Source organism: Anomaloglossus baeobatrachus, chromosome 2 (assembly GCF_048569485.1).
Source record: "Anomaloglossus baeobatrachus isolate aAnoBae1 chromosome 2, aAnoBae1.hap1, whole genome shotgun sequence".
NCBI lineage: Eukaryota > Metazoa > Chordata > Amphibia > Anura > Aromobatidae > Anomaloglossus > Anomaloglossus baeobatrachus.
The window spans coordinates 481,677,401-481,690,677 of record NC_134354.1 but is presented as its reverse complement, the minus strand read 5'-3'; the positions used below and the strand labels follow the sequence as shown (position 1 = coordinate 481,690,677).

Below are 13,277 nucleotides of genomic sequence, written 5' to 3'. Positions count from 1 at the left end.
CCTCCCTCCCTCTCTCCATCCCTCCCTCCCTCTCTCCATCCGTCACTGTGAAAGCAAGCAACATCAGGTGTGTCCATTGGCTGGAAAAAGGCGCCAGGAAGTCAGAAATGAAAATGAAATTATCGGAGCGAATACCATATTAGCCGTCGGATAGCAAATACCTCGAATACCCCAATACCACATTAACCGTCGGATACCGAACAGTGGCGAATACATTCGCTCATCCCTAGTCTTTACCAAGAGATCGTTGCTCACGGGCTGTTCAGCATTGTTACCCTGAAAGCTACACATCGTAAAGACCATAGAAATTAGCACCAAATAAAAAGGCCAATGTTTCTGGAACCATATGGCAGATTTAAACAATATCTGTCACCTGATTCATGCTATAGGCAGCAAGAACCAGAGCCTGCCTGCACGATTCCAGGCAGGTGTATGTCTCTCCAAAATGCTCAGGCATTTCAGAGAAACTATACTTAAGGGCAATCTGTCACCAGGTTTTTTCTACCCCAACTGAGAGAAGTATGATATAGAGACAGACCCTGGTTCCAGTGATGTGTCACTTACTGAGCTGTTTGCTGTCAGTTTGATAGAATCATTGTTTTCTCTGCTGCAGATCTAGCAGTTATTTGAATGTAGAACGGCGTTATAAGGATCTCATGGATCGGCTCGACTATCTGGCAGCCAAGTAACTGCTGATTAAACTGTGATTTTATAAAAAGCTACACTGCGCAGCCCAGTAAGTGACATTACTGGAATCAGAGTCTCTTTCCTTCATCATGCTGCGCTCAGATGGCAAAACCTGGCGACAGTGTCCTATTAAAAGGTCCGTCTGAGGACTATAGGCAGAGACAAGACTGGTCTTTTATCTGCCTATGGTCCTCACACAGATCTTTTTTATTGGGAAATCTGTGGCTAATCTTGTCTCTGCCTATGGTCCTCAGATAGACCTTTATTATTGGGAAATTGTGACTGGTCTTGTCTCTGCCTATGGTCCTCAGCTAGACCTTTATTATTGGGAAATTGTAACTGGTCTTGTCTCTGCCTATGGTCCTCAGATAGACCTTTATTATTGGGAAATTGTGACTGGTCTTGTCTCTGCCTATGGTCCTCAGATAGACCTTTATTATTGGCAAATTGTGACTGGTCTTGTCTCTGCCTATGGTCCTCAGATAGACCTTTATTATTGGGAAATCTGTGGCTAATCTTGTCTCTGCCAATGGTCCTCAGATAGACCTTTATTATTGGGAAATTGTGACTGGTCTTGTCTCTGCCTATGGTCCTCAGATGGACCTTTATTATTGGGAAATCTGTGACTGGTCTTGTCTCTGCCTATGGTCCTCAGATGGACCTTTATTATTGGGAAATCTGTGACTAATCTTGTCTCTGCCTATGGTCCTCAGATAGACCTTTATTATTGGGAAATCTGTGACTGGTCTTGTCTCTGCCTATGGTCCTCAGATAGACCTTTATTATTGGGAAATCTGTGACTGGTCTTGTCTCTGCCTATGGTCCTCAGATGGACCTTTATTATTGGGAAATCTGTGACTAATCTTGTCTCTGCCTATGGTCCTCAGATGGACCTTTATTATTGGGAAATCTGTGACTAATCTTGTCTCTGCCTATGGTCCTCAGATGGACCTTTATTATTGGGAAATCTGTGACTGGTCTTGTCTCTGCCTATGGTCCTCAGATAGACCTTTATTATTGGGAAATCTGTGACTGGTCTTGTCTCTGCCTATGGTCCTCAGCTAGACCTTTATTATTGGGAAATCTGTGACTGGTCTTGTCTCTGCCTATGGTCCTCAGATGGACCTTTATTATTAGGAAATTGTGACTGGTCTTGTCTCTGCCTATGGTCCTCAGATAGACCTTTATTATTGGGAAATCTGTGACTGGTCTTGTCTCTGCCTATGGTCCTCAGATAGACCTTTATTATTGGGAAATCTGTGACTAATCTTGTCTCTGCCTATGGTCCTCAGATAGACCTTTATTATTGGGAAATCTGTGACTGGTCTTGTCTCTGCCTATGGTCCTCAGATAGACCTTTATTATTGGGAAATCTGTGACTGGTCTTGTCTCTGCCTATGGTCCTCAGATAGACCTTTATTATTGGGAAATCTGTGACTAATCTTGTCTCTGCCTATGGTCCTCAGATAGACCTTTATTATTGGGAAATCTGTGACTGGTCTTGTCTCTGCCTATGGTCCTCAGATAGACCTTTATTATTGGGAAATCTGTGACTGGTCTTGTCTCTGCCTATGGTCCTCAGATGGACCTTTATTATTGGGAAATCTGTGACTGGTCTTGTCTCTGCCTATGGTCCTCAGATGGACCATTATTATTGGGAAATCTGTGACTAAGCATGGTGGATGGATTTCTAGAAATCCTGTGCCCACTGTGCATGTTTGTTCTGCAGCAAACACTGACCTGTGGTGCAGCATGTCAGTTGTTTGCTGCGGATTCAAATGCGTCCTACGTAGGGAAAACACAAGCGAGAGACCGCAGCGCACTGAACCCTGATTGTGGGTACAAGCAGCTGCAGTCTCCTGCGTTTAAAATGTAAAAGATGAAAATATATATAGATTTCTTGCCTAAAATACAAAGGAAATGTGTCATCTTTAACTTTATGGCTTTTAGGCTGGTTTCAGACGTCTGTGTTTCAGGTACGTGTTACATCAGTTTTTAAGACGGATGCCACACGTACCCATGTTATTCTATACTGGTACTCACACGGACCGTGTGACCCCTCATGGCACCGCACACACATACACAGACATGTCCATTTTTTCTACGGCAGCATGGGTGTCACATGGATCGCACACTGATGTGATCCGTGTGACATCAGTGACACGTACCGGAGAAAAGACGGGTCTTTTAATTAAAAATATTCTCTATATTCACCTGTATCCAGCGCTGTTGTCTCCGGCTCTTCTGCCTCCTGATCCTGACCCCTGCTCATTATACTCATTGATTATTCACTGCACTGATGAGTTGGAAACAGCAGCAGACTTCAGCTGGAGACTTCAGTGCCGGGGACTGCATCGCTGGGGACAGGTGATTATCCAGGTGTGTGTGTGTGTGTGTGTGTGTGTTCAGTGTATACATGCATATGCGCTGTGTGTGTGTATATGCTCGGTGTATCCATGTGTGTCTGCTATGTGTGTATATGTGCTCAGTATATACACGCGTGTGTGTAGTGAGGACCTGGAAGCTGGAGCATCGCGGGGACAGCATCAGAGTTCCCAATGAACTCTGATGAATCCATGAAGTCATCGTCCTCACACCTGCTGTAGCTCGGGTGTCGCGGGGGTGTCATGAGGATGTCAGAGTTCATTGGGAACTCCAATGACCTCCTAGACATCACTGCACACACACTGCTTTGTGAATACTCACCTGTCCCCGCGGTGCTGTCATTGGCGGTGCTGTCCTAGGCGCTGTCCCCGCGATGCTCCGGCTTTCAAGTCCTGAGTGCGGTGAATAATCAATGAATATAATGAGCGGGGGTCAGGAGCAGGAGACAGCAGAGCCAAAGAAAACAGCGCTGGATACAGGTAAATATAGAATGTCTTTTTATTTCACAGACCCGTGTTTACTCCGGTACCTGTCACACATATGCAAATACAGAAGTCACACGTGTGATATACGCGTGACACACGTATGACCATAACCATGCGTGTGCCTTGTACCTGATTAAACATGGACGTCTGAAACCGGCCTCAGATCATTTCATCTTCAACTTGCGTAACTGTTCACAATAACAGTAATTTTGATCAGGGGCGCCCAAACTTTTACATCACACTGTATATGATTCCAGCCATAATGTTTAGAAATAATTGTGTACAGCTGCTCAATGTAAACAGGAATGACCTGATTCACATACAGTAAACGGAGAACAGAAACAAAGAATATTAGTTAGCAGCCACCTCTGGGTTGCTTTGAATTGCTGATTATAGCAAAGATTTAAAGGGTCACCTCATAATAAAGGGCATCAACACATCTATAACATTCAGCAGAATACAGGCTGTAGATGAGACGTCCAAAGAGCAAGAAGCCAAAAACAAGACATTGGTGGTCTAGTTATTAATGGGAAATGTGTATGAAGCCAAATGTACCCACTAAGAAAAGCTCCGGCATAAACATCACTGTAAACAAAAAAAAAAGCAGAGTGCACTTTGCCTTTAAGGGAACCTGTGAGCTGCCCGGGCACCATAAACTGCCAACATTACTGCCAACATTTCTTACAGTCTAATAAGCTCCTTATTCCTGCTTAATAATTGGTAAATAAATGATGCAAGGCCCAGACCTCCATTCTGTACCAGTCTGTTACTGTAACTTATCTCTGTGTTTTGTATGTAACCCCCTTTTCATGGACAGCGGCATGGAATTAATGGTGCTCTATAAATAACAACAATAAAATCAACATTAATCCTGCGCTCTCACTATAAAAATACAGTGAGTGGGCAGTCAGGGAGGGATGATGATGTCCCCAGCCTAATATTCCATCTCATGGCCTGCATGTGGACATGTCATCACGGCTGGCTCCCTCCACACCTCACACGTTCTGCCCCACAGACCCGCGTAGTGCTCATATAAAGCCGGCAGTGGCATACCATCAATAGAGGCAGACCACGCCACTGCTACGGGGCCCGTGAGCTGGAGGGGCCCAGAGGCGGCTGGTCACTGTGTGTGCATTTTCACTTTCACTTTCATGCTGATTAAGGCTATTTGCGCACATTGCGTATTTGCATGCAGTTACGCTGCGATCTGCACCACAGCGTAACTGCATGCGTCCTGCGTCCCCTGCATGATCTTCATAAACGTGCGCACGTGGCCTATTAGAGCGCAGCGCTTCGGCTGCTGCCCGAAGCGCATGTTCTAAGAAGTGACACGTCACTTCATTCCTGCGCTCTGCATGCAGCCCCCGCTCTGTCTATGGGAGGGGCTGCACTCAGAGCGCATGGAATCGGCTTTTTTTATTTTTCATTACAGACTCTTTCTGCAGCGATTTGAAGCGCACGTGTGCTGTTCAAATCGCTGCAGAAATTTCTGCAGGGGCAGAACGCTATGTGCGCACATAGCCTAAGGCCGCTGGGTGCCGGAACGGAGAGTATAGCTGCAGGCTGGCCGCAACACAGAGATGCAGTCTCACCCACACTCACTGCACACTGTGTGCAGCCTGTGCTGAAGAGGAGGGAGTGGTCAGGCAGCTTCCTCTTCCAGTCAGAGAGCTGTGAGAGATGCCAGGAGAAGAACAACCAATCAGGGGAGGGGGCGGAGCTTGTTCAGTACAGCGCGGGAGAAACAAAGATAAACAGGAAAACAGAGTGGAGGAGGAGTAGAGACTATAGTAAAGAGAGAAGAGCAAACAGAGTGCAGAAAAAAGAGAATTTTGTTACTTACCGTAAATTCTTTTTCTTATAGTTCCGTATTGGGAGACCCAGACCATGGGTGTTTAGCTTCTGCCTCCGGAGGACACACAAAGTACTACACTTAAAAGTGTAGCTCCTCCCTCTGAGCTTATACACCCCCTGGTAGCCAGTCCTAGCCAGTTTAGTGCAAAAGCTGAAGGAGAATAGCCACCCACAAGTAGAACCGAGTAAGAACCGGAACAACCAGAGACTCTGTCCACGACAACAGCCGGTGATAACACACGGAACAAGAAAATTGCCAACAGGCAACAGGGAGGGAGCTGGGTCTCCCAATACGGAACTATAAGAAAAATAATTTACGGTAAGTAACAAAATTCTCTTTTTCTTTATCGTTCCTTTGGGAGACCCAGACCATGGGATGTTCCAAAGCTGTACCTGGGTGGGAATAAACAGAAAAAACTAAGAAGTAGGCGGAGCCTAACTTCACAAGTGGGCGACAGCCGCCTGAAGTATGCGTCTGCCCAAGCTCGCATCTGCCGAAGCATGAGCACGCACTTGGTAGTGCTTCGAAAAGGTATGCAGGCTAGTCCAAGTGGCAGCCTGACAGACTTGTTGAGCCGTAGCCTGGTGCCTAAAAGCCCAAGAGGCACCAACAGCTCTGATCGAGTGTGCTTTGATCCCCGGCGGGGGAGGCACCTGAGTACTCTGGTAGGCGTCCGAAATGGTCGATCTAATCCAACGGGCCAAGGTCGGCTTAGAAGCAGAGAGACCCTTGCGCCGCCCTGTGGTTAGCACAAAAAGAGAGGTGCACCGCCTAAGCGCAGCGGTGCGAGACACATAAATCCGGAGAGCACGCACCAGATCTAGAGTATGCAGCGCTTTCTCAAAGCAATGAACAGGGGCCGGACAGAAGGAAGGCAAGGAAATATCCTGGTTAAGGTGGAAGGGAGAGACCACCTTAGGAAGAAAGTCCGGGGTCGGACGGAGAACTACCTTGTCTTGGTGAAAAACCAAAAAAGGTGACTCCGAGGAGAGCGCAGCCAAATCAGAGACTCTCCTGAGAGAAGTTATGGCAACTAGAAAGACCACCTTTTGAGAAAGACGATACAAAGAAACCTTCCTAAGGGGCTCGAAAGGGGGTTTCTGCAATACCGTGAGGACCAAGTTAAGGTCCCAGGGATCCAAGGGCCGCCGATAAGGCGGAATGATGTGAGACGCACCTTGCATGAAGGTGCGGACCTGAGCCAGCCGGGCGAGACGCCGCTGGAACAGCACTGATAGAGCTGAGACTTGTCCCTTGAGAGAGTTGAGGGACAGTCCTAGCTGCAGACCGGACTGTAAAAAAGACAGAAGGGTCGGCAACGAGAATGGCCAAGGAGAATGGCCAGAAGAGCGACACCAGGACAGGAAAATTTTCCAAGTCCTGTGATAGATCTTGACGGAGGAAGACTTACGGGCCCGAGTCATAGTGGAGATGACTTCAGGAGGAATACCAGAAGCCGTCAAAATCCAGGACTCAAGAGCCACGCCGTCAATTTGAGTGCCGCAGAATTCGGGCGGAAAAACGGACCTTGCGAGAGCAGGTCTGGACGGTCCGGAAGATGCCACGGCATCTCCACGGACAGTTGGAGCAGGTCCGGATACCAAGCTCGCCTGGGCCAGTCCGGTGCAATGAGGATGACTCGACGGCCCTCCATTCTGATCTTGCGCAGGACTCTGGGCAAGAGAGCTAGAGGGGGAAAACACGTAGGACAGACGAAACTGGGATCAGTCTTGAACCAGAGCGTCCGCGGCGAAGGCCTGAGGTTCGTGGGAGCGAGCCACGTAAACCGGAACCTTGTTGTTGTGACAGGATGCCATTAGGTCCACCTCCGGAGTGCCCCACTTGCGGCAGATTGACTGAAACACTGCCGGGTGCAGGGACCACTCGCCACCGTCCACGGATTGACGGCTGAGATAATCTGCCTCCCAGTTTTCTACGCCAGGGATGTGGACTGCGGATATGGTGGACTTGGAGTCCTCAGCCCATTGAAGAATGCGTTGGACCTCCAACATTTCCAGGCGGCTGCGTGTCCCGCCTTGGTGATTGATGTAGGCAACCGCTGTCGCGTTGTCTGACTGGACTCGAATGTGCCTGCCCGCCAACAGGTGGTGAAAGGCTAGGAGAGCTAGAAGCACAGCTCTGGTTTCCAGCACATTGATTGAAAGGGCTGACTCGGACGGAGTCCAAGTGCCCTGTGCTCTGTGGTGGAGATGTACCGCTCCCCAGCCGGATAGGCTGGCATCCGTGGTGAGAATCACCCAGGACGGAGTCAGGAAGGAGCGCCCTTGGGACAGGGAGAGGGGTCGAAGCCACCACTGAAGAGAGGTCCTGGTCCGTGGCGACAGAGCCACTAACCTCTGTAAGGAGGAAGGCCGCTTGTCCCAACAGCGGAGAATGTCCAGCTGCAGAGGACGCAGATGGAACTGGGCAAAGGGAACCGCCTCCATGGAGGCCACCTTTTGACCCAGCACCTGCATCAGGCGCCTGAGGGAATAACGGCGGGGCCTCAGGAGAGAGCGCACCGCTAGCCGGAGAGACTGCTGTTTGATTAAGGGCAACTTCACAAGTGCCGGCAAAGTCTCGAACTGCATCCCTAGGTACGTGAGACTCTGGGTCGGAGTCAGAGTGGATGTGGGAAGATTGACAATCCACCCGAATTGGGCTAAGGTGGCGAGAGTGAGCGAAACACTCCGCTGACAGTCTGTGCTGGATGTACCCTTGACCAGAAGGTCGTCCAGATAAGGAAGCACTGCTAACCCCTGGAGGTGCAGGACCGCAATCACTGCCGCCATGACCTTGGTGAATACCCGAGGGGCCGTGGCTAACCCGAAGGGGAGAGCCACGAATTGGAAATGATCCTCTCCTATCGCAAAACGTAACCAACGCTGATGTGACACTGTGATTGGCACATGTAGATAGGCATCTCTGATGTCGATGGACGCCAGGAAATCCCCTTGGGTCATAGAGGCAATGACTGATCGCAGAGACTCCATGCGAAAATGCCGCACCCGAACATGCTTGTTGAGAAGCTTGAGATCCAGGATGGGCTGGAAGGTACCGTCCTTTTTTGGAACTAGGAAGAGATTTGAGGAAAAACCTCTGAACCGTTCCTGAGCGGGAACTGGGACAATCACTCCGTTTGCCTGCAAGGACGCCACGGCCTGCGAGAAGGCGGCGGCCTTGGAGCAGGGGGGAGTTGAGAGAAAAAATCTGTTTGGAGAGCTGGAAGAGAATTCTATCCTGTAGCCGTGAGATATGATGTCTCTCACCCACTGATCGGAGACTTGCTTTAACCAAGCGTCGCCAAAGTGGGAGAGCCTGCCTCCGACTAAGGACGTGGCTGGAGCGGGCCGAGAGTCATGAGGAAGCTGCCTTAGTGGCAGAACCTCCTGCGGTCTTCTGCGGACTCGCTTTTGGGTGCCAGTTGGATTTCTGATCCTTGGCTGAGTTAGCGGACGAGGCGGAAGGCTTAGAGGATGACCAGTTGGAGGAACGAAAGGAACGAAACCTCGATTGATTCCTACCCTGGGCGGGTTTCCTGGTCTTGGTTTGTGGCATGGAAGTAGTCTTCCCGCCAGTAGCTTCTTTAATGATTTCATCCAGCTGTTCACCAAACAGCCGTGAACCAGCAAAAGGGAGCCCAGCAAGAAACTTCTTGGAAGAAGCATCTGCCTTCCACTCTCGAAGCCACAAAATCCTGCGGATAACAAGAGAATTAGCTGAAGCCACCGCAGTGCGGTGAGCAGCCTCTAGCATGGCAGACATGGCATAAGATGAAAAAGCTGAAGCCTGAGCAGTTAAGGTAACCATCTCAGGCATAGATTCCTTGGTGAGGGAATGCATCTCCTCTAGAGAAGCAGAGATGGCTTTGAGGGCCCACACTGCTGCAAAAGTCGGGGAAAACGCGGCCCCCGCAGCTTCATACACAGATTTGGCCAGAAGGTCAATCTGACGGTCAGGGGAATCCTTAAGTGAGGTGCTGTCAGCCACCGACAACGGTCCGGGCTGATAGCCTAGACACCGGAGGGTCTACCTTTGGGGAGTGAGACCACTCCTTGACCACCTCAAGTGGAAATGGAAACCGGTCATCAGAACCACGCTTTGGAAAGCATTTGTCAGGGCAGGCCCTGGGTTTGGTCACAGCGGTCTGAAAACTGGAGTGGTTAATGAACACACTCTTCACTCTCTTAGGCGAGGTAAACTGATGTTTTTCTGCCAGAGAGGGTTGCTCTTCTGACACTGGCGGATTGAGATCCAGCACAGAATTAATAGAAGCAATCAAATCACTAAGATCTGAGTCACCCTCAGAGAAATCGATGGGATACATAGCCTCCAAGCCCCCAGTGAGGGCATCCTCCTCATCTTGAGAGTCAGCTCTTGAGACAGAGCCGTGGGATGGGGAGGGGGAGGAAACCCTGTGCTTTCTCTTAGTAGGACGGGGTCTGGGATCAGATGATGAATCCTCCGTGAGCTCCGATGGACGGAGGTCAGAGGATAGGAGTCCTCTGTCAAGAGTATTAGAGGAACCCTGTGAGGGAGGCTGATGCATATTCATCAAAGTCCTGGACAAAAGTCCCATGGACTCAGCAAATGACTGGGATATGGACCTAGAAAAGGACTCTACCCAGGCCGGGGGTTCCGTCACAGGTGCAGCAGCAGCCTGAGAGACCACTGGGGGTGAGACTCCAGGCTGTGGCACCGCCAAGTTAGAGCAACCATCACAGTGTGGATAAATGCTCGGCTCAGGCAGCAGGAGCTTACATGCAGTGCATGCAGCATAAAGCTTTGGAGCCTTGCTCCTTGTGTGAGACATGCTGCTGGAGTGGGGGCTTTGCAGAGAATGAACCCCAGGGAGAATATACAGAGGTCCACAACCGGAGACCGGCTGTGGCTTACCAGACCGCTGAGCGCGGTGTTGTGTGCCCTCCAGATCCCGAAGCCCGGTCCCCCAGTCGCAGCACCTCAGCAGAGATGCAGAATGCAGGATGTCCCAGAGCAGAGTGAACTCTGCCTGAGAAATGACTAGGGGGCGTTCCTATAAAAGAGCGGGAACTGGAGGGCTATAGAGACCTGCAGGGAAGGAGGGACGCCCCAGCAGTGGGGAATGTCCCTCCCCTGTGTAGAACGGCCGCCGGGAGGAGCCGAACCTGTCCCTCTGCATGAGTGACATGCGAGGGCAGGAAAATGAAACTAGGCCTCCGGCGAAGCCGGGGCCTAAATTTAAGCGGCGAGGCCGACAAGCAGGCACCATCGGCGCGGTTCTCAGGCAAAAGCTAGAGAATCCACCGGAAAGTTAAAACAATCACATACAGCATACTCTCCCCTTACAATAAAGAACCAGGACCCCCAACATAAATGTCTCAGGTACTTAGCTGCTGAGACGCAGGGCCATGTCCCTGGGGATGAGTGCTCCGGTCCAACAGAATCCTCAAGGGGCTGTGGATGGAGACCGGACTCCTGCCAGGCATGGAGACCGTGCTGGCTCCCACTTCAAGCCAGAGCCCAGAAGGGATGGTGAAGGAGCGCGGCATGTAAGGCTGCAGCCTTGTAAATCAACCTTAACAACACCGCCGACACAGTGGGGTGAGAAGGGACATGCCGGGAGTCCAGACATGGACCCGCTTTTCTTCAAACTCTTTCCAAAAGTCAAACAAATCAGTTGAGAATGCATGTGTGGATGTATGCCTCCTGACACAAAGCAATAAACTGGCTAGGACTGGCTACCAGGGGGTGTATAAGCTCAGAGGGAGGAGCTACACTTTTAAGTGTAGTACTTTGTGTGTCCTCCGGAGGCAGAAGCTAAACACCCATGGTCTGGGTCTCCCAAAGGAACGATAAAGAAAAAACAGTGAGAAGCAGAGAACAGAAGGAATTGTAAGAAAAAGAAGAGGACTGAAGGAGCAGCCAGAAGGACGATCTCTCACATCACAGGAGCAGGTGAGTATTATAATGTACAAATGTCTGTAACACTACAGAAAGAAACTGCCCTGTGCCATCAAGGGGTACATGTGTGTGTGTGTTGCCCCTGGGCTGTGCCATCACTGCGTGTGTGTGTTGCTCCTGGGCTGTGCTATCACTGCGTGCATGTGTTGCTCCTGGGCTGTGCCATCACTGTGTGTGTGTGTGTGTGTGTGTGTGTGTGTGTGTGTATTATCCCTGTGCTGTGCAGAGTTTTACTGTAGTTCCTAAGGCTATAAAGGGGGTCATAATCCTTCCCATTATATGGGGGAGACAGATGTGAAGATTTATATTGTGTGTGGTGAAAAGTGCGTAGGAGGAATTCACTACTTTAGGCCAAGTTCACACACTGCAGATTTTTTTTTTTTGGGGGGGGGGGAATTTCCGGTGTGAACCCACTGGTCTTGATGCAGTGGACAGGACGGTGGATATATTCACACTATGTGGTGATGGCATTATTTTGTAATGTATTATTGGCCTTTATATGGTGGGTGCTGTTCAGTAACACTATGTAGTATGTATTATTTCTAACTATAACCTGCCCACAGTAACGTGTGCCAGCCCACAATAGCATGTATGATGATTATGTTAATATTTTGTTGTAATTTTTTTTTTTTTATTGACAGGGGGCCCATTCAGGCTTTTGCTATGGGGCCCCATGATTTCTATGTACGCCCCTGAAAGCCGGGTATCACACACCGGGACAGCTACGTGTTTTGGAGGAAGTTAGAACATCACCCGGATGGGCGGTGGTGATGCCCCTCTTCCAAATCACAATACCTACATAATTAATGGGATGATTCAGCTACAGAAATCAAAGCCCTCTCCACCACCCATCCTCACTCATCACCACTACTTGTTTAAACCTTATTAGAATGTGTGAGGAGGTGGGGGCAGCTTAGATAGTGCTGCTGACAGGCTGCCTCAGTGATGGCACCACATCCAGAGCACCTTCTGTAGGAAATCATGTTCCCCATACACACAGGAGGCCAGCGGCAGAGGTGATGCCCGTCACGTGACGTCCCCTGATCACGTGCCCTTACCTGCTCTATATACTGCCGCACTCTCTTCCGAAGACGATCTAAATTCATGGTTGCCGGTTACTAACGGACGGAGACAGCGAGGCGCGCGCACTGCAGAGGAGCGCGCTCCCGACCTATAGCCGATGGGCCGCTGTGCTGTGTCCCCGATCTGCAGCCCCCCTCCTATGCTCCGGGTGTGAGGCGCTGTCAGCAAGGCTGCCTCTGGATGAGTGTTACACACATCGTCCGCCGGGCGGAAACTAATCACTAATCCAGACGTTCCGGACCGACTGCTCTACTGACATTCAGGGGGATACCTGGATACTCACAGTGTGAACCACATATACTCCATATATAGCGTGACCCCCTTTAACTCTTGTGCCCCACATATGCTCCATATACTGTGACAACCCCATAATTCACAGTGTGACCCACATATGCTCCCTATACTGTGACAACCCCATAATTCACAGTATGACCCACATATGCTCCCTATACTGTGACAACCCCATAATTCACAGTGTGACCCACATATGCTCCCTATACTGTGACAACCCCATAATTCACAGTATGACCCACATATGCTCCCTATACTGTGACAACCCCATAATTCACAGTATGACCCACATATGCTCCATATACTGTGACAACCCCATAATTCACAGTGTGACCCACATATACTCCCTATACTGTGACAACCCCATAATTCACAGTGTGACCCCCATATGCTCCCTATACTGTGACAACCCCATAATTCACAGTGTGACCCACATATACTCCCTATACTGTGACAACCCCATAATTCACAGTGTGACCCCCATATGTTCCCTATACTGTGACAACCCCATAATTCACAGTATGACCCACATATGCTCCCTATACTGT

General features: G+C 49.8%; 1 protein-coding gene across 1 annotated transcript in view; it reads right to left on the bottom strand.

Annotated features, from left to right (window-relative positions):
• The window catches only part of CDC16 (cell division cycle 16), a 115,414-nt gene extending 102,789 nt beyond the window's left edge, over window positions 1–12,625 (bottom strand). The window contains exon 1 of the mRNA XM_075334255.1: window positions 12,414–12,625. Within this exon, the coding sequence (XP_075190370.1) occupies window positions 12,414–12,461 (48 nt within the window). The 5' untranslated portion in view covers window positions 12,462–12,625. The remainder of the gene's footprint in view (window positions 1–12,413) is intronic.
• Between the last annotated feature and the right edge of the window lie 652 nt (window positions 12,626–13,277).